The 20,449-nt window shown below is 40.9% G+C and overlaps 1 protein-coding gene across 2 annotated transcripts in view; it reads right to left on the bottom strand.

Annotated features, from left to right (window-relative positions):
- adgrl1a (adhesion G protein-coupled receptor L1a) overlaps positions 1 to 20,449 on the bottom strand; it is a 145,194-nt gene that overhangs the window by 71,401 nt on the left and 53,344 nt on the right. Inside the window, exon 2 of one of the 2 annotated variants that reach the window (XM_041778195.1) lies at positions 8,254 to 8,441. In XM_041778195.1, the coding sequence (XP_041634129.1) occupies positions 8,254 to 8,323 (70 nt within the window). In that variant the 5' untranslated portion in view covers positions 8,324 to 8,441. The remainder of the gene's footprint in view (positions 1 to 8,253; positions 8,442 to 20,449) is intronic. The other variant, XM_041778194.1, reaches the window with a different exon arrangement.

Raw genomic sequence — 20,449 nt, 5'->3', positions numbered from 1 at the left:
TCCATCTCTCTTTTTGTTTTTTTCCTTCCCAACATCAGCACCATCCCTCGATCCCTTGTCCAATTTCATCCACCCGGAAACTCTCTCATTTACCCTCCCCAGCATTCCTCTTCACCCTCCCCTCATGTTCTCCATGTCTTCATTCCTCCCTCTTGTCCTGCCCTTTCACCTCTTGTTTTTCCCTCTTTCCTCCTCATCCCTTTCTCCTCTTTTACCCCCCTCTCATGGTCTTACAAGCAGCTCCACTCATCCATCTCTCTCCCTGCATTTCTCTCACTCCTCCTCTCTGCTCTCTCTGCCCTTGGCTGCCAGCCGTAAGCTGCTGCTGGTAATTATCAATCTGCAGGCCGCAAACACACGAGAGGCAAATGAACACATAACACGCCTGAAAATACACTTACCTCTTAACACAATCATGAACCAGCACTACACTTACACACATATTACACACTCCTTCACAGCTCCAAAGCCTCAAAGTTGCCCGGCTAGGCCCTGAGAGAGAAGGAGCAGCTATCACACGACTGCACAAACAGGAACACAGTCCCTGATCCTTCATGTAGGAGCGTGTTTGCAGTACACAAATCAATGTACACAAACTAACATACCCGGACGCACACTACAACAAGCAAACACATAAACAAAATGGTAGCACACAGGCACAAATAACGCACTCACTAACACTGAACGAATGAATAAACAGAAAGACACAGCCCCCGTATACGGGCGCAGACACATGAGAGCGGCGCGCATCGTCTTCAAAGGGGAGGTTTGAAAGAGCACACCAGCACTCCGCCCCGGCCTCTCCCTCCTTCTCCTGCTCGTCCCCGACTACCAATATATGTTCAAAGGCCATCCATTAACCTTTCACTCACACAGGCCTCTCTGTGATCTACTGCTCTCAGCCAAGGGCTTTGAAGAGCACAGCAGCCCCCAGCATCGGGGAGGGAGTGACAGAGGTAGCAAACAAGACAGAAGAGAAAGACAGAGAGAAGAAACAGAGAGTAAGGAAAGGATAAATACGGGAACGACAACATAACGAGAGATGTGTTGTTAACAGATAGCAAGCAGAGGGTAAGGAAAAGAAACAGAGGAGGAGGTGGATGGAGGACATGATAAGGGGTATAAAATGTGGAAGATTGGAGGGAACAAAAAGACGGACCAAGGCGGAGAAGGAGGTCTGGAGGTTTTGGGTAAGGGCATCACGATGCAGTTCGAGAAAGCCGAGATTGGATGAAAATGAGAGGCGAGCATTGGTAGAAAGAGAAGTGAGAAGCACAAGCTATTGCTAATAAGATGGAGAGGCAATGAAAGCCTGAAAAAGCACACAAAAGGCAAAGAGGGAGAAATGAGAAAACAGGCTTACAGCAGCTCTTTATTGCTAAATCCAGATGATGTGCGGCGATATTCACAAGCTACTAGATTAGCAATTAGTGTCAGTGAAGCCTGTGGATCTTCATGGCAGGAAGAAAAACCCGACTGAAACAAGCTCGAAGGTCACTTTAAGACAAAATTGGAGACATTACTTGCCTCCAAACATATCCTGAAGGTAGACCTGGTCTTTAAAGGAAGCACAGGTACAGTAATATTACCTGCTTTTCTGCAAATAGGACTCTGCTAACTTCAAGAGGCTGCTGTTTGCAAACTGTCTGAGGCTTAATGGTTGCATTGGAGAGAATGATTTATTACAAGGTAGTTCGGATAAGTGCGTAAGGTTTCAACAAGGAAAGAGACAACTTTTTGGCACAATATGAACTCCTTTTTTCATCACCATGTACCTGCATCTCTTAGCCTCACACTTTTTCAAACAGTACAGAAACAGGCTACCTGGCTTCTTTTTAGCCAAAGGCTGGGTCATGAACTAGAGCTGTAAAGCCCTACACACTACGTCTGAGAGAACTGTGGTCCACTGCCAAAGCAAGCGCCAAAAGAAGATGACTGGGGTGCTATGTGGAAACAGGAGGGATGCTGTTCTCCATGTTGAGTTATTGTCACATAGTTGCTTTAAACTATGACACACCAGATTGACTGCCTTTCTTATCCATTGCATGGGATATACTTCACTTTCACTTTCATCCTGGCAGCATCCCGTAGATGGCATTAAAGAAGGGCAGAATCTTTTAAAATAAGAACTCAGAAAGTGATTAGACAAACGTTCTGTCACTCAAATTCACTGCGGAAAAATCAGAGTAAAAAACAAACATAAAAGATGGACTAGATACCTACAAAATGCAAGCTCGACAAGCAGCTGTTGTTGCATGAGTACATGATTCATCACTATCTGTGGAGCCAGTTAAAACTTTCAGTGCATTTCTTTGAACTTCATTTAACAAACAAATGTTGTCCTGCTCTGATAAAATTAACTCTATAGCTGCCTCTAATCTTTTCATACTGCCATTGTCTACAGGCTTGCAGTTGCTTCAACTATATCATGCCTGCAGCTACTGCATCTCAATGATGTCTAAAGTTTCATCTAATCAGTTTCATCCTGGCATGTGGCATAGAGCTCAACAGTGTCCACCCACTTTTTTTTTTTTTCTAAAGGTTTATTTTTTGGGCATTTTGTGCCTTTATTTGATAGAGGAGAGGATAGTGGATAGAGTCAGGAACAGGGAAGAGAGCGGGAAGAGACATGCGGTGAAGGGCCTCAGGCTGGATTCGAGCCCGGGCCGCCCGCGTACATGGGGCGTGCGCCTTATCCATTCTGCCACCTGCGCCCCGTGTCAATTCCCCTATAGACATTTGGCAAAATCCTTACCACAATGCTTTAATGCATGAATCAAACAATCTAGCTACCTGCGTACTCATGACTTTAAAACATTTGATGTGGTAAAATAACAGCAGAGAAAAAGGCGAAGTACAAGACCGTGTATATATTTCTTTATCAGGAGAAAGGAACTACATACCCCACAATCCATTTTAGTTCATTTAAATACATTGTTATAGCTTTTCAAACTTTCAGACCACATAAGTATCTCTTTTCTACACTTTACTGTAGAGTTGTTATTTGCAATGATAATGTTTTAATATATAATAGTCTGCGTATTCATTGATTTATACTGTTGCAGCATATACTGTTGTCTTCTTTTTTTAATAACAAGGGACTTTTATTGTGAGAAACTTGTCAGAAATAACATGTTTTTTCACTGGATTAAATGAGCTTTAGTGAAGCTAAAATTAGCAGAAAGAACATGGCGTTACAGTATTTACAGCCACCTCTTTGACCACTATTCAGAGCCACAGCCTGCTTCTATCAATCATCGTGGACTAAAGACAAGTGAGTCATGAGTGTAAGCCCAGCTTCAAACAGTTGGAAAAGCAGTTGCAATGGAGGTGCAAATCAATGCAGGGCTGGAATCAAGACAAACAGAGCTGATCCATTCCAACAGTCATAGACATCATTGTGACACTCAAGGATTGTGGGTATTATAGTATTTTTGGCTGAGGTGCCAATTTAACTGTGTTTTTCTCAAAACAAGGTTGATATCTGAAGAACTTTTCCACTGGAGCGTACAGGCCTGCGTCTATAGCCGGACATTTTTTTTTTTTTTTTTTTTTGCCTTGACAGCGGCAACCAATGTAGTCCAGTGTCCTGCGTACTCGAAAGCTCTGGGCGCCCTCAGCATCAGCTGTTCTTGTCGCCGCACTTAAAGTGCTCTCTGTTGAAAACCACTTACTTTTGGAACAGCGCTGCGCTCGTTAATGTCACTTCTCCCTCACTTGCCAATCATAATCAAGAAGGGCGGGGGCCTCTAACAATAGTGGAAGAGAAACTGATAGTCTTTTCTTCGTCTTTTTCGAGGGTTATTTTCAGGTCTGCAGCTGCTGCCTGTGACAGGACAGAACTCCTTTATATTGTCTGCATGTATTCTATGTTATATTTCTTTATTCTACCAAGGAGAGCTGTATTCATTTTTTGTAAAGCACCAACAATAAGGGTTAGCGAGAAGTTCTCTTGAATTGCGGCCCTGAACGTTCCCAGCACAAAATATAAAAGCTGACACGCAGCCTATACTATTGTTTCACTCTCAGGTAGCTGGTGATAAACCTAACTTGAATATTTCTGATAATATGGCTAATAATAAAATCAGCTGTGGAGAAAATGAATGGGATTTTGACTTCTGGAACCACACTTTTTAGACCTATATCCAACTGTTGAATCTAATAAGATGTGTTTTTACAGGGCAGAAGAAGTGACCAGACAAACAAGCTCTAATCAGTTGGAGAAAATTTGGCCATGTCGAGAGTCTTACACCAGAAAGAAGTGGTGAAATGAACATCAGCAATGTTATCATCTTAGGCATTGGCTATATTGTTATGGTCCAACCAGTGCATCTGTACACAGCCGTACAGTGCTTGACAAATATTTTAGACCACCCTAACCCTAACCAAAGTAAGGATTATGCCACAGCTGCCCTAAATTAACAGCATTGGTAATTACCAAATCATTTTTTATGTTTCTGCAATGGTTAATACACCAATATGTAGAAGCTCTTTAACCCAAATTATTATTATATTTTTAATGCTAAAATATAATTATTATTGTTATCCATGAATTTTCAAATTTACTGATTTACAAAAAAACTGAAAAAATTAGTAAAGCACATTAATATTTCTTGATTAATATGTCAAATTATAGTTATTTACTTGAATTCCTGAACAGAAAAATGAGTTTTAGTGGTTGAATGTTATGCTTGATTAATTTCCCGCTCAAATTTAGGTGAATTCAGTTTGAAATCCCTCATTCCTGTTCAAAATAGTAAAACATGGAGAGCTCACTGAAAATGAAAGAGTCCGCATTAAAGCACTTCATGATGCTGGATGGTCTTTGAGACAAAAATGACAGGTGGTCTAATAAATCTGTTAAGCACTGTACTTGAAACTGGAAAATACATTTTATTTAGTTCTGTGTTTGTTCTGAAAGTTCAACAAAGAAATCTTTTCAACACTTTCCATCTGGAAGCTTCTCTTAATTTCAAGTGAAATTGGACCATTAAAGGTTGTGTACTGTTGTAGTCTGAGAAAAAATATTCTTGGGATGCTGCCCACATGAATTTAATACAGCATTAAGAAAACAAAATAATTCACCCTTAACAGTAGCAGGTACCGCTGATAGGAGCAATGAACGTGGACTTTTCTGGAATAAAATTGGTATTTTATGGTATAAACTGAAACTAAATCAGCTCTGCTCTGCCTGGAGTATGCTCAGTTTTTCAGTCCTGTCTAAATGTGCAGAGCCACAAAGATTACAAAACACACATTACAGCAATACAATATGCTGCTCAGCAAATTATACAACAACAAGAAGCCAAGTGCGCATAGCAAGGTTAGCGGCAGTACAGCTTTATTGCCTCCTCTCGAAATATTATTGCTACAACTCTGTCAGAGGATCAATTCCTATGAATTAGTGAGTAGGTCGCAGTTTAGAAATTATCATTTTAATATCAAAGTATTGCAGGAGTGAAAGTCTTCTCAAGAATTCAATACTTGATGTGATTTCAGGTCAAGTATTTTTTTAAGATCTTCACTCAGAATTTTAAAGCTCGAGTCAAGCAACACTTGGAGCTGAAATAGCTGTCACCTCTGTCATAAAGCAACATCTGGTGTGCAAAGGCTTGGTTAATTCTTCATGAGGCCCTCCATGAAAAATAACAACCAGCCTCTGCATTATAGAAGGCAAAATACTGCATTGATAGCAGTCCCCATTCAGACATTCTGTCACCACCCAAGGACAGTCCAGAGACTAAAGCACTTTGTGGAGAAGATGTGTAGAAACAGCTAGTCCACAAGCCTTAAATAATAACTAGTGTTCAGGGAAAAGGCACAGAAGAACAAAGCTGGAGAGAGGAGGGGAAGACAGATAAAAATGCCTGCGTGTGCACTAAAGGACCAGGGGCCTTTCCACGCGACTGATCTGAGAGCAAAGGCTTAAATACAGGGGAGATGAGAACAGATTCCACCAGTCAGCTGGCACTGCCGTCCTGATATGAGTGGCACACATACACATACACACATGCATGCATGCTCCCATCTGGATAGACTTACACATAAAAGACAGCACAATGCACTTATAGATGTACTTTACACACATAAAGTGTATATGTCCAAAATTTTACACACGTCTTTTAATGGTCTGTCTGCCACCACTGGTGCACATAAACACAAGCACGCACACAGTAATTCTGCTGTGCTAAATGAAAGCTCTGTGTCAGGGCTTCAGCACGTACGGTGCAGCTGCCTGCAATGCCTGCCACATTAAGCAAGCCTAATGGGCTTCCAGAGCAACAACACTGTGTATGAAGAGTTGTACATCCTCAAGAATTCTGTGGAATCAGCGGGACGCTGTGTTTGTCAGAGTGTGCGTGCAAGTCTGCCTGGGCGCCTGCAGGGTCGTGCATCGTGTATGTACTTCCAGGAATGGGATATCATTTGTCTATACTGGCATGAGTTTGTACTGATAGACAGAAATAATATTCGTGGTTAAACAAAGAATAATTAAAGGGGGATTTAACTCGACAAATATCTGCCTTGTGAAGTGGGCAGGTGAGTAAAATTGTAGGACGGAGCTGGAGAGAAGTGTGTACAAAGCTCATGCTGGTGAGAAAAATCTGTGAAAGCTGATTCAAGTGAGAATAAATGTGTGAGTTTTAGGGGTAAATATTAGAAGGAGCAGAGTGAGGTTAAAGCTTGGCAGATTAGTTGGGACACGGAGAAGGAGCCGGGGTACACATTAGACTGTGAAGCCATGTGTGATGATCCTGCAGGTTTCCAAATGAGCTCTGATTAGCCTGAGAGTGATTTAAGCAGCTCTCATCACACCGAAACCCTGCCCTCTTCCTTTAACCCCCCCCCCATTCTCTTTTATTTTTCTGTCCCGTTCCTTTATTCACACTACAATAGAGAGAACACTCTCTCAGCCAAAATACGGCTGCCAAAATGATGGGCACCAAAACGGTGTGGGTGTGCATGAGCATGTGTCTATGTCTCAATTCCATTAGAGAAAGATTTTCTTAATTTCATCAAACCAAATGTTGTGCCTGTGCCAGAGCTTTGAGGCTGAATACAGATAACAGTCAATTGATTATTAATGCATTATTAATACTCCCCAAGTGCCAGGTCACACAGAAAGTTGGAGGCTTATTTTCATGCAAACACCCACACACACAAACACACAGCAACGTAGCGCCAGAGGCCAAATGTGTCGGAGGGAACAGAACGTACGCTGCACAAATCCAATGTTACAATGCAGCCAAATTAAGATGCTAAAAAGCAGCAACTTCTCAAATTAGAAGTGCACCTGGCCAATCAGAGCTTACACAGAGGGGTTTGCTACAACCAGGCTTACACCAACACATTTTAATTTTAGCCTCCCTGCATATCTTCCTCTGCTTCTTTCACTAGCTCCTCCCAGAGGTTGCTGCGTCTCTTCCTGATGCTCCTCCTCCTCGTCCTTGCTGTCTATCACCCAGCGGCTCGTTGGCACCGAGCTGACTGAGAGCATACAGCAGATGGTGTGCTGCTGTAGCTGTGTCAGGCCACTAGCAGGACACCCAACAGCCCCTCCTCCCCCTCGTCAGCCCTCAGCCTCCCCCTGCAATCCCTGCTTCCTTTTCCTCGTACACATCCTCCAACATGCACACACAAACCCTGCAGCATCACTTCAGCCCAACCAGGTCACCTGCTGCCAGAACAACATCTACCACACGCACAAAGACACAAAAAAAAAACGGAATGAAATATCTCATGGTACATGGCACATTCAAGGAGGTCACACATATGGCACCATTACATGCACGGATTCCCCCTTATATTCCTGCTACGCTCCAAGTAACATCAAGATGACAAGAAATTTTATTGACATTCACACATACACTCCACCTCCCTCACACACACACACTCTCTCCCTCTGTCTCTCTCTGTGGTAGCAGTTGGGAGCAGTTCGGTTAATCAAGTGCAGCGTTTCTAGCATGGTCAGCAAGTCAATACACTTACAACCTTCATCACGTAGCTAACGTATAAATATTACATCCTCATTTGCAATAACCTGGTCAGGCCGGTTACAAGGCAGAGTGAAACCAACAGGCACTTACGAGCAACATTACAAGCAGGCTCAGTGAGGCAATGCAGAATGATACATACTGTGCTGCATATAAAAACGAAGCCATGCACTATAAATAGTGAATGTAGACAGTCGTGATTCCAGCAATTTCTGATGTAATGTGACAGCATGAATTATAGCATGATATTTTTACGCACCCTGCAAAGATGGACTGATGTTGCTGAAAGTCATAGCACAGGTGAAGATGATCCAGACTGCTCGAGCCATGTTGGAGGCTGACCAGGGGGTGGGGCAGGGGACAGGTTTAAAGCGTAGAGGCGGTCAGCAGGCACAGGTGAGTAGGGCGGCACTTCCTCAGCTTCCACCCTCCCTGAGGGGGATCCTGCTGGGACAGACAGAGAGAGAAATAACAGTGGGATAAGCACATCCATAATGTTTATATGAAACTGTATAAAGACAGATTACTTCATACTTATGTTTTCCACTTTCTCCTCTCTCAGTATGGAATTTGAATCAGACAGCACTGACTAATTTATTCTGCATTTATCACTGGAATACATGATAATAACTCTGCACAAAAATGAGTGGTTCACGGCTGGTATAGCATACTTAATGATATCAGCGCATGCAAAGAGGAGAGGAGCGGGGAGGGGAGGAGGTCCCTGCGTAATGGTCAGGTAAAATGATCAGAGAGGGAGATCTGAGGCCATTTTGTACAGGATTGCATGGTAACAGCTGTTGCCACTACAAGCTCATCACTCCACAGTGTATGCACACTTGATTAAATCAGACATGCTACATATGTTTTGGGGCTGTTAACGGGGCTTTACTCAACATGTGAAAAACACAAATACATGTCCTTTGTGTGTTTGTATACCGTTGCGCACTCAGACAGTGTAAAGTGGTGACTCAGTCAGCAGTGCCGTAGGGCTCACACATCTCATTTGCCTAATGAAATAAATCACAATCTGGAACTTAAGCTCTGATTTTTTTTTTTTTTTTTTTTTGAGAGCAGAGACGGCTCTGCCCTGCCAGGGGCTGAGAGACAGATAACAGCAGAGATGGTATTGTTAGAGCTAATACGCCTCCTGCTGAGCTTCCTGATGAAACAGACAGATTGGACAGGGTCTCTCTGTATTTGTTTGTGTGCATTTTATTTTGGAGGGGGGGATGTTGAGAGGATTTCCTCTGATCTGTTTAACCCTCTACCCCCTTTACTTGATTGATCCCACCAACTTATCCTGCAGAAGGGCATGATAATAGATTAAGCATGCATGTACTCTCACACACGCAGCTCAAGCTATTATGGATATCTTATAAATTTTCATTGACTCCACTGTTGGGCCACGTAATTTTTTTAAGATTAGCTTTTGGGCTTTTGCCTTCAGTTGATGGTACTGAAGATAGACTGGATATGTAGGGAGATAGAGGGAAAGGGTGACAAAAGCACCAATAGCGTCGGGACTGGGAGTTAAACCTACACTCTAAGACCCAGAAGGTGGTCAAAAAATGAGTTGTGATTACTTAAAAATCAAAAACAGCTGTTTCAACTATATTTTCCTGAGTTGATAGAACACATTTTTAGTTTTAAGGAAACAGGATTAAAATACTATTTTGTATTATTTTGTAATTGTACTCAAATGTCTTTGGCACTATCACACCATGAGTGAAGTTACTAACTTAGACAAGTCCCATCTGTGGGGAGCAACCACAATATTGTCAATAGAACTGAAGATGCTGGAAGAAGACTTCCTGGTTCAGTGACTACCTTTCAGTTATTCCTGAGGCCACCAAAGTTGTACTACCTCATGGCAAAAACATTCAGAATTAAAGTATTTTTGAAAAAATAAGAGAAAGCTGCAGTGGATGAGGAATATGAAACTTTAAGAAGAATACTTGTTGTTTAGAGTCGGATTTAAACAAATGTTAAAGTGTAAGAACGTTTCCACAATGTGGCTTAGCTTAAATGTTAACAAAGCCTTACATAAACATACGAGTAAAATAGCTAAGTACCTGCAACTATAAAAATACTCTTTTTCAGCTACTTGTTATTTAACTTTTTTACAAAATCAGTTGCCTCTTAAGTTTTGAGTCTTAATAATTTATCAGGGATCACAGTGTAAATTGTATATTTGAACTTGAGTCAACTCAAAAAATTATTTCCACTACCAAAAGGCTTAATAATCAGTTCTAACAGAAATGTTTAACTTTTCAACAGGGGTATCCCAATCCTGATAGATCACGTATCAGATTGAGCCAATATAAGCGTTTTTAATCGATCTGGGCATTATGATCTGATCAGCCAAGCTGATCACTTATGCCAGCTGTCATAGACTTGCAAAAATGTAGGGCAAGCCATAAGTAGAACAACAGAGTAGCAGAGGCAACATTAGCAATCCTGTGGCTAAAATATCAACAGTATGGAAATACTTCAAGTTTGAGAGCGAAAACAGTCCAACGACCACTTGCAACATCTGTAACACCATTGTTTGGTGAGGCGGTAGCAGCAAGGCTGCTTTTAATGCTACCAATTTGATCTGACATCTCTGAACTAAACATGCAACAGAATATGAGGCCTTCACTAGAGCAACCAAGTTTTTTTTTTTTTTTTTTATGACTACTGAAGTTGTTTAAGCCACTATTAAGTGGAACTGAGGTTATTTGAATTCACTTTTTAATTCATGTTTTTAAGTGGATTTTTGATTCTTGTCTGATTTCTTTCAAACATTGCACTAAGTGAATATGTAACTTTAATTTTGATTAATAATTAGTGAAACTATTACACCATTCTGAGTAGAAATTTGATTTGAAGTGTTTTACAATAATGTTAGCTGTACTGAGTTAAATGGAAAGTTTCATCCAGTAATTATTTTGTTTACCTGTTATTTTTGTGAACATAAACCATTGAAACTCTGATCTACGCTAACATGAGTATTGGATCAGGACTCTGAATCATTAAATACTCGATATTAAAAAAGCAGATCAGAGGCCAAAAATGCTGATCAGGACATCCCTCATGTTCAACGTTTGGTTTCACAGTGGGTGACCAGTGAGTTAGAATTTAAAGTGATGACTACATTTACTCATGTTGCAGAAGCTGAACAGCTTTTCATGCACAGATGTTCTTAGACCTCAATAATTCTTCTCAAAGCCAAAACTCTAGCAATAAATCATGCTTGAAGTTTCAAGTTAACAAAGATGTTTCCATTAAAATTATATTTTAGACACAGAAAGAGAAAAATGTGAGTTTAGAGATAGCGGATCAAAGAATATGTGAAGTAATTGAATAGTGAAGCCGTGTTCCTCTGAAACTATTTGAGCAGAACTCCAGAGTCAATATTGGAGATGATAAGTGCTGAATTTCTAATCCTTTAATCCTAATCTTTATTCTAAACTTTAACACAAAAAACAAACCAGACATTTCGAATTGTAATTTGTCCCTGCATTTCCCTGATTTGTAATCTTTTCATCCTTCCAGTTCATTCAAAGACATGCAAGCATGACGGAGCGCTCTACTCATGGTGGCCAAGATGGCAGATCCTGAGTGGCGAGGTGGCTTTACCCCCTCTCTTCATCATCCCTGATTTGGCTTCCCCTCCACCTCTCTAGCCCCTCCTTCTCCCTGACCTTCTCTGATATTTACCCTCCTCCCTAGTGGCAGCACCCGGCCCACTGCCACCGACCTGCCAGGGTGTCGCCGTGTGGATTAACGTGTTGGATGTTGTAGAGTACGTTCAGAAAGAGAGAGAGAGGGAGGGCAAAGAGAGTGAAGGGGAAGAGAGAGCAGAGGCAGAACACAGCATACAAAAAAGATCCACAGCAGCTGTTTTTTTACACCAGTGTTTATTTCTATCACATGCACACACACTTAACAACCTCTGCACTAGAGCAGCCTGTGCCTTATTTTCAGTTTGTTTGCGACCACCCTCTATGACTAGCAGCGCAGAGAAAAGGACACGCTCAGAGGGGGGGCAGGACAGACAAAGAAAGAGAAGAAAAGCAGTAAATAAATAGCAAAAAGACATGTGATGTGGTACTGTAGAAGCCTGGCGGCCTCGCTCTCTCTCACGGCCTTTCCTCTCCTCGCCGTATTATTAATGGTCAAAAAGTGATCCCCTCCTGTGCAGTGACAGGCCTTTGGTTTTTTCTCTCCAACTTTTGTGGTTTAATAAGAAAAATCTGTCTTTCCCCTTGTTTCTTTTGACTGTGCTTCTGTCTGTACTTTTCAACAATAGCTCTCCTGTGGTCTCAGAAGATGAGGAGGACTGGAGAAAGAGCAAGGAGGGAGTGAGGAAGAGGAGGGGGGGGTTGGGGATTGAGAGGAGGGAAGGTAAAGAAAAGTGCAGGGTGGATAAATTGACTTTCATTTTGTGACAAAATGAAAGCTACTATTACACAACACTCCATTTCAATGTGGAGAACAGAAGGAAAAGAGGATGAAGGATGGCCACAATAAGGAAAAAGAAGAAACAAAGGAAAGACGCAACAAAGAAACAAGGGAAGGAAGGTATGAAAACAGAAAGGGAACATCATGCAGCCTGCATAACTAATAAACAAGGAGCAGAAGGAGCAAAGGAGGCGAGCAATAAATGAAGTAGGGGAAGGATGACTTTCTGTATAACGAGAATAAATAAGAGAGTAGGAGGGAAACAGCTGAAAATAACCAAGTGAGAACAGCAGAGAAATAGTAAGAAATCAGGAAAAAAATGGCAAAGGGGAACGTATTTCTTCTGCCTGTGTCTATGAGTCAGCATGCCTCTGGGTGGAGGGAGATTAGGAGTCTTTGGAGGGTGAGAGATGGGTGCCTTCAGCCTTCATGATCCCTCCTTTTGGAAGATGCTGCATTCCTGAGGCCAAAGTCTGACCCTGTGTCCTGATCATATCCATTATTTATTATTAGCACTATTTCTCCTCTAATAAAGCAGAACAGCAAATCCCAGTGAGACCGAACAACAAAATGAGAGCATGGACATCACCACAGAAATAACAAATGTAGACTCTGTAAACGGGATGGCTTTTCAGCGTGGGAAGTGTTCTGATTTCCATTAGTCATAAATTTTTGTCCAAACTGTGCTGACCGAGATTGTTCCAGCAGGTTTGGATGTATGCAGAAGAAACAATCGAAGTGCATTAGGAGGCCCAGTACTATGCATGCCAACATCCATCGATGGCATTTCAACTTGCATCATGATTTGTCTTCAGCAAATTTTATTCCTGTTTATTGCAAGTAAGTCCCATAGATAGTGGTTTCTTTTCTGCAGTCCTATGCAGACCTTTAGAATGACAGGTGCTCTAGGTTAAAGGAGGCACATGGAACTATAATAGGTTCAATCATTTGATACATTGAACCAAAATCATTACTTGCAATTTGCTTGTTCCAGCTTCTTAAATGTTAGGATGTGATGCTTGATGATTTGATGCTTTTTTCCATTTACTGTTCATATAAAGACTTTTGGGGATTTTTAGTTATTTATTAAATGAATCTAAAGACATTAACTTGTGCTCTTGGAAATGTTAAGGTTGATGCGGCGAAGTGCCGAACTGGCATATGCTCCCATACCTGACCTGAATATAAGTAGTCTAATAATGCATCATTGAAATCATGAAAAAATAATCCATCCATCATTTTTCTACACTGCTTGTCCCATTGGGGGTCGCGGGCGGCTGGAGCCTATCCCAGCTGTTGTTGGGCAAGAGGCGGGGTACACCCTGGACTGGTCGCCAGTCAATCGCCAGGCTGACATATAGACAAACAACAAGGCATGCTCAGAGTCGGAAAATTTAGAGTCACCAATTAAGCTAACGAGCATGTCTTTGGTGGTAGGAGGAAGTGAGAGTACCCGGAGAGAACCTACGGATGCACGGGGAGAACATGCAAACTCAAGGCAGAAAGGCCTTGACCAAGAAGCAAACCAGGAACCTGTTTGCTGATAGGCAACAGCGCTAACCCCTGCACTGTCATGCAGCACTGCAAAAATAATGAACATTTTAAAAAATATATCTCTAGCAGTCTGGTATGTGGGTGGTATGTGATTAGTTCACAGTAAAAAAGTGACATAAAACAGTACAAATCTAAAAAAATGACAAAAACCTACAGAGCATAGAGCATGATGTGCACATACACAGTAATAGCGTCTTTCTTTTTCTACTAAATTTGCATGATCCTACTACTATAATTGGCAGCATATCCATCTGTCTCTCTGTCTGTGTAGATTTGCACGCCACAGTGTTGTTCCAATTGTCCTTGATACCGCTCAAAAGACTTCCTGGATGTATTGGTTCAAAACTGGTACCATAACAAAATCATAAATAGGTACAAATTTTCAAAATTCTTGAGCCTTTCGCTTCAGTTTGGCCCCTCACTGTCCCCATCCGCCATGACGTCATTTCCCCTGTGTAACGCTTGCTTGCCAAAGAAGAGACAGTCCTCGCTCTTAAACACATACAAAAGATGGAACTACACCGTGCTCATAAATCTGTTTTTTCTTTATAACTGAGAGAGAAAATAACAGAGCTGGAAAATAAGTGGACTTTGTTGAAACACGCCTACGGGGAAACGTATTTCGCAAACCTGGATGTGATGATACACCTGCTCCATGATCGCTCATTAATGTAAGCTGTCTTTAAAGCACTTAAATCCAGAGGGAGCATTCCTAAATAGAAACAAGGTTGAAGTTCATGTGTCAAGGCAGTTAAATGAGCTTCCTTGTTTAGGTGCATGTTTGGCCATTTCAAAAAAAAAAAAAAAAAAAAAGCAATCAAATAGGAAATAGCTCAAGTTCTTCACCAGCTAAGCTTTATGGGAGAGTGCAAAGAGAATGCTACTGTTGAAGAAAACTCATTAAATGCTGCTTTTGTGCCTTCAGAAAAGACACAATGTTTGGCTGACACCAAACACTGCACATCACCACAAACCACTGGGAAAAAGATGCTGGCAGCATCATGCAGTGGGGATGCTTCTCGGCAGCCATCCCTGGAAGGCTCATAAAGGTAGAGGGTGAAATAAATGCAACAAAATATAAGAAAATCCTGGAGGACAGTCTAATTCAGCCTGCAAGAGGAGTATGGCTTGGGAAAAGATTTATTTTCCAGCTAGACAATGAGCCAGAGCATGCAGAGAAAGCTACACAGAGTGCTTCAAAGACAACAAGGTGAATGTTCTATTTTGCAAAGTAGAATGGAGTAAAATTTCAGTGTCCAGATGTGCAAGCCTGATTTAAATCTATCCACACAGACTCAGTGCTGGGATTGTAAACAAAGGTGAACCTACTAAATACTGACTTGAAGGGGGCAAATATTTAATATTCTACCACTTATTTTACATTACAGATTTCTATTTAATTTACATTACTTTGTATCTGTGTTCATTTTGACATTAAAGAGTTTTTTTGTAATTTATTTTGCCTTGCTTTTCTGCCTTCAGCCTGTTTGTTAAGAGTTAAAATCCTTTAGTGTCATGGGTGTACAGGCAGGGGGGCATGAGACTTATAATGTTGGGTTTTTTGGGGGTTAGACATGCTCCATATGTTGAGCAAAAGTTATTATTATGTAGGCTAAAAATTATTATTAATGATCCTGCAAACACTGACAGATGGAATTCGAAATCCTCTCTCATGAAATAAATCCGTCATCCTTCTGTCTGCTGCTGAAAATCTGCGCCCAGGGGGTGCAGATGGCCTCGCAGTTAAGTTGCGTCCTGTTTACACAGGGGTTCAAGTCTGGCCTGTGGCTCCTTTCCCACATGACTCTCCCCCACTCTTTCATCCTTGTTTCTGACTCTATCCACTGTCCTCCTCTCTAAATGAAGGTATAAAAGACCAAAAATATATCTTTTAAAAAAAAATCTGCTATGCTACGGGATGGTAAATTTGACCCAGGTCAGAGGTTATCATGTAACATCAACTTCGGCCACAGCTTGTTTTTATCCACATCATACTTGTCTATTTTTTTCTTAAGATATGGGCATTCAGTTCTGGTCCTTGAAAATAAATTGAATCACAAAAATAAAAAGTCCTGTCTGTGATGTCAGGGGTAAAAGTTCAGGTGCTCAAGCACTCTTGGCTTCCTCCCCTGCACATGCTTGCACGGAAGTGAATCAGCTGCTGAAACTTTTATTTTGTTGGAACTGAAACCAATGAAGGATCACTTACAGACCAAGAAACGACAGTCTGTGAACAGGACTCCCTTTGCAAGGCCTACTTATTCATTTGCCAGTTGGATTAAGGAACAATTAGCAAAGAAATAATCTGCCGCTTTGTATTAATATGCTATTTTTGAAGATTTATTTTTGAAGGTATTAGAGTATTTATGTTGCTGATGCAAAAGTGGTACAGAAAAGGAAGTTTGCTAAGTCTTTAATGCTTACTGCTGGCTTCAATAGAATTATGGGTAAACTGCATCAGGCAATGATAGATGTTGATTTCAGATGCTGTCAGAGACTGGTGGAGAGGACATGAGGATGATTTGGATTTTCACACAAAGATGGACTCACAGCTGTTTAGAAGAAGCAGCAGTGGACTTTCACTTAAGTACACAGCTCTGTCATCTAGTTTGGAATGCTACCCTCTGTTTCTTCAGCCATTAATTCACAGGCCGCCTTGATCCAAAGCAAATAACCTCATTATCTACTTCTATTGGATCATTACGATAATCACCATGATCATTAAGATCTGTTTGCTTTAGCAGACATGCTCATCAAGAACAGAGTGTCACAAATCCTTCTTATAAAGGGTGGGGGTGTACTGCTAAAGGCACTGCATGTTTGCCCCATCATGCAACTCCTACCTGCACAGAAGAGGAAGGCATTTAGGAACATTACCCGGACAGAGTGAAAGGAAGGAGAACAAAGAGTTTATGTCAACACTTTTGCTGCATAATTAGAAAAGCTGGTGCAACTCTCAGAGCTGCTACAGCTTCAGGCTTTCTCTCCTCTGCTTTTCCTCCACAGGGGGGAATCTGATATCAAGGTTGGAGGGACAAGTATGATAAGTGTGAGTCAACTTGTGTGTGCGATTATGTGTGTGTGACTGGGCAGCCCCTGGTCAGGAGGCTATATCTACATCGCTAACACTGCAGCTCTAAAAGTAGATTTTCAACTAACAGCTTGGCAAAGATGCTTTTCACACATAAAGTGCTCTGCCTACTGCTAGCATCTTAATTAGCATTTCAATAAATCTGAAGCTGAGTATGTTGTGTGAACAAGTGAAAATCATGCAGGGCAATGGGGGGCAGAGCTGGGAGTGGGAAAACACAAACACAATTTTATTCAGTTAGGAAAACACTTGTGATTGATTTAAAGATTTGACAGTTTTAACTTCTGACACTCTATTGCCTCATACATGTCTTTGCATCTTAAGATGAAGCACCAGCATTTCCCATGCTATTAGGATTGATGTTTATGCCTCAGATGCTTCAACAACAAATAGTTGGTTTGGTAGCAAAGCTCCCGCTATGAAGGGAATGATTGCCTCCTAGCAACTGACACAGTGGAGCATGCCAAAAGTGAATGGCAATCACATCTCACTTACAAATCAGAAAGTGATGCAAACTGCCGCATTAAATATTTGTAATCAAGTAAAAATTCAACTCATATAAACTTCCAACATCCACTTACATTGGAATAAATTGAAAACAACATGTATTTTTCACAGTGCTGTTGCAGTCTGGCCTCAGTCAAGTCTATGACAGGCACTTTATTCAGAGGAAAGGATCAGTAGAGTCAGTGAAGGCTAGCCATGTAGTATTAGAGTTTGATGAGACTGCAGAGAACGGCAAAAACGTATGCCTCGCCTGGGGGACTCGAAGTAATTCTCCCTCTGACTCATGGTTGCTGAAGCTTTGTCACACTCGATACTCTTTTGTCCTCTCGAGTTAGGCAAGAGGGAGCAATACAAGGAAGTGTAACAATAAATGAGAATGAGCCAGAATTCATTAATTACTTCTTCACCTCCATAAAACTAATCACTTGCCAAAGTGAATATAATTATCTTACTTTCCTTTTCAAAATGTAACAGACATACCATGAAATATCATTACCATCACCATCTGTGATCTGGCTTTGCTGAGTGGGAGGCTGTGTTTTTACTGTCAGACTTGCCTTCCAGGATTCTGAGGTATAACAGTTGAATAGAATTTTTATGATTATTCAAATTAGCCGAAGTGATGATTCGGACACACTTCCAAATGCGGTGTGTTAATGCGTGTGTGTCTAAAGCTCTCATTAAATGAACACATGGAAAAAGATTATTCTGATTATGGGGAAGTTTCATTGCGTCTACATGCATGTGCAATGTTTTTACAAGGGTAGATGCAATCACATTTAGGTGACTTGCAAGGATTGATGCACACTGTATGGACAAAAGTATTTAGCCACACCTGTCAGTTGTTGGATTCAGGTGTTTCTATCAGACTGATTGCCACAGATGTATAAAATCAAACCCTGCAGTCTCCATTTGCAAACATCTGTGATGCAAAATGGGTCGTTCTGAAGAGCTCAGTGACTTCAAGCGTGGTAGTGTGATGGATGCCACCTTTGCAGTAAGATGGTTTGTGAAATGTCTGCCCTGTTGGATATTTCTATGGCAATCATTGTGCATGGTTGCCATAGCTAGAATGAGTATCCCAACTAAAGTTGGCTCGCACTGTCCTGCCCTACTTCTGGGGGGTTTCTCCATATTAAAGTACATGCATTTAAATACAATGTCATCACAGTCCCTGTTGCTGTAATGGTCAGACCGCCAAATATTTTTGTCCATATCACGTATTTAGAGTTCACTGATAAGTGAAAGGCTGACACCCTTCAGTCAGCTGGCTGGTAAGTTGGTTAATGAACTAAAGTATAACCAAAATCTCAGAGGTTAGAGAATCACAGGAAAGCTTCACCCTATGTCACAATCTCTGCTCAACTGTCCTATTCTATTCAGCTGTGAGCAAAGGTATTTTATTATATCCCTCTATCATCTCACGGAGATGCACAAGTTAACACTGATGTACAGGCAGAGACAGAGAAGATTTATAGCAGTGTATCCTGATACCTAACAGTTTTCCTTAAGATCCAACCCTGTGGGCTCATTTAATTTCACCTTGGTAAAAAAACCTTTGCTGCATGCTTTCATGACAGTCTAAATGATCAGAAATTAACAGCGTGGGCTCTAACAATAGCGTCTGATTCATTATCCTTATTAAAAAAAAAAAAGAAAAAAAAATCTGAAGTTGTTTTCCCTCTATAAATTTAAATATGAGCTTGTTTAATTCTCAAAATTAATACGATTATAAGCAGGGGAGGTGATGCTTGTTAGCTCTGAGTCAATCATTTCAGTATCATTATGAGATTAAAACAACTTATTATGGAGTTGAACATTACACATTGATTTTCTTTGTTTATTTACACATACCTGCCATGGTGAACTGACAACACTGTGACCGAGTCAAAGACAAAGGCTCTGATCGTGAGTCTGTAAACTCCATACATTATTTCTCAGCTAAAGTTTACTTATTTCAGTGACAGCCTCACAATTTTCTACATGCCCTTCACCATAAAATCCCTCAGTTGCCATATTGTTTAAATGCTTTTACTTTATAAAAGCCATATCAGGACATTGGGTGTTTCCAGTTTTGGTATACTCAGCAGGGGACAAAATGAAACTTGGACCCCACAGATTCAGTTCCAAGTAAAAGCATATTCTGAGACTGAAAACACAGCTTTTTATTATCATCTTACTCTAATCTATGTGCAAACATTGTCTGGGTATTTGATTACAGCCTTATTTTAGAGGGCAAAGGTGAGTCATGGCAAATAAAGGTGCAATTAAATGCGAAACCCCTTTACTTTTGAAATACTGCGATATAAAAGCACAGTCACAGAGAGCAAAAAAGGCCACATGATAGAAAATCCAGGTCTTATCACCTACCTCTACTTTGGACCTTGTCTCTAGCTGTGGTATGAGTATAAGTGTATTTGTATTACATAACATTAATCTTTTATTTGATAGTACTTTCAAACCAACATTGTTCAAAATTGAATACAATGCTCTCTAAATTTCATTGAAGAAAATAAATTCATTTTGTTATTCAGTGTGCCTTCCAGCAATAATGTGCCTGCATCTTCAGACACAGTCAAGCTAATGAATAAATCAAACCTCATTCGCACATCAATTTTTGGATTCTGTTGCAGTTTCTAAGACAAAATTTAAAATTGTAGATGCTTGGCATCTTGAATGAAAATATGATTTGTGGTCACAAATGCGTGTGAATTGTGGTGGAATAGAGACTGAAGATGATGGGGCTTCAGGTATACAATTATCATATGAAAGCACAGATGATTTCTTTGAATAAAAAACGGGAGAGGAATCAAAAGCCCAATCATTTCTGTTTAGATCCATTTTTACACTGTGT

Source organism: Cheilinus undulatus, linkage group 21 (assembly GCF_018320785.1).
Source record: "Cheilinus undulatus linkage group 21, ASM1832078v1, whole genome shotgun sequence".
NCBI lineage: Eukaryota > Metazoa > Chordata > Actinopteri > Labriformes > Labridae > Cheilinus > Cheilinus undulatus.
This window is presented reverse-complemented; position numbering and strand designations above follow the sequence as displayed.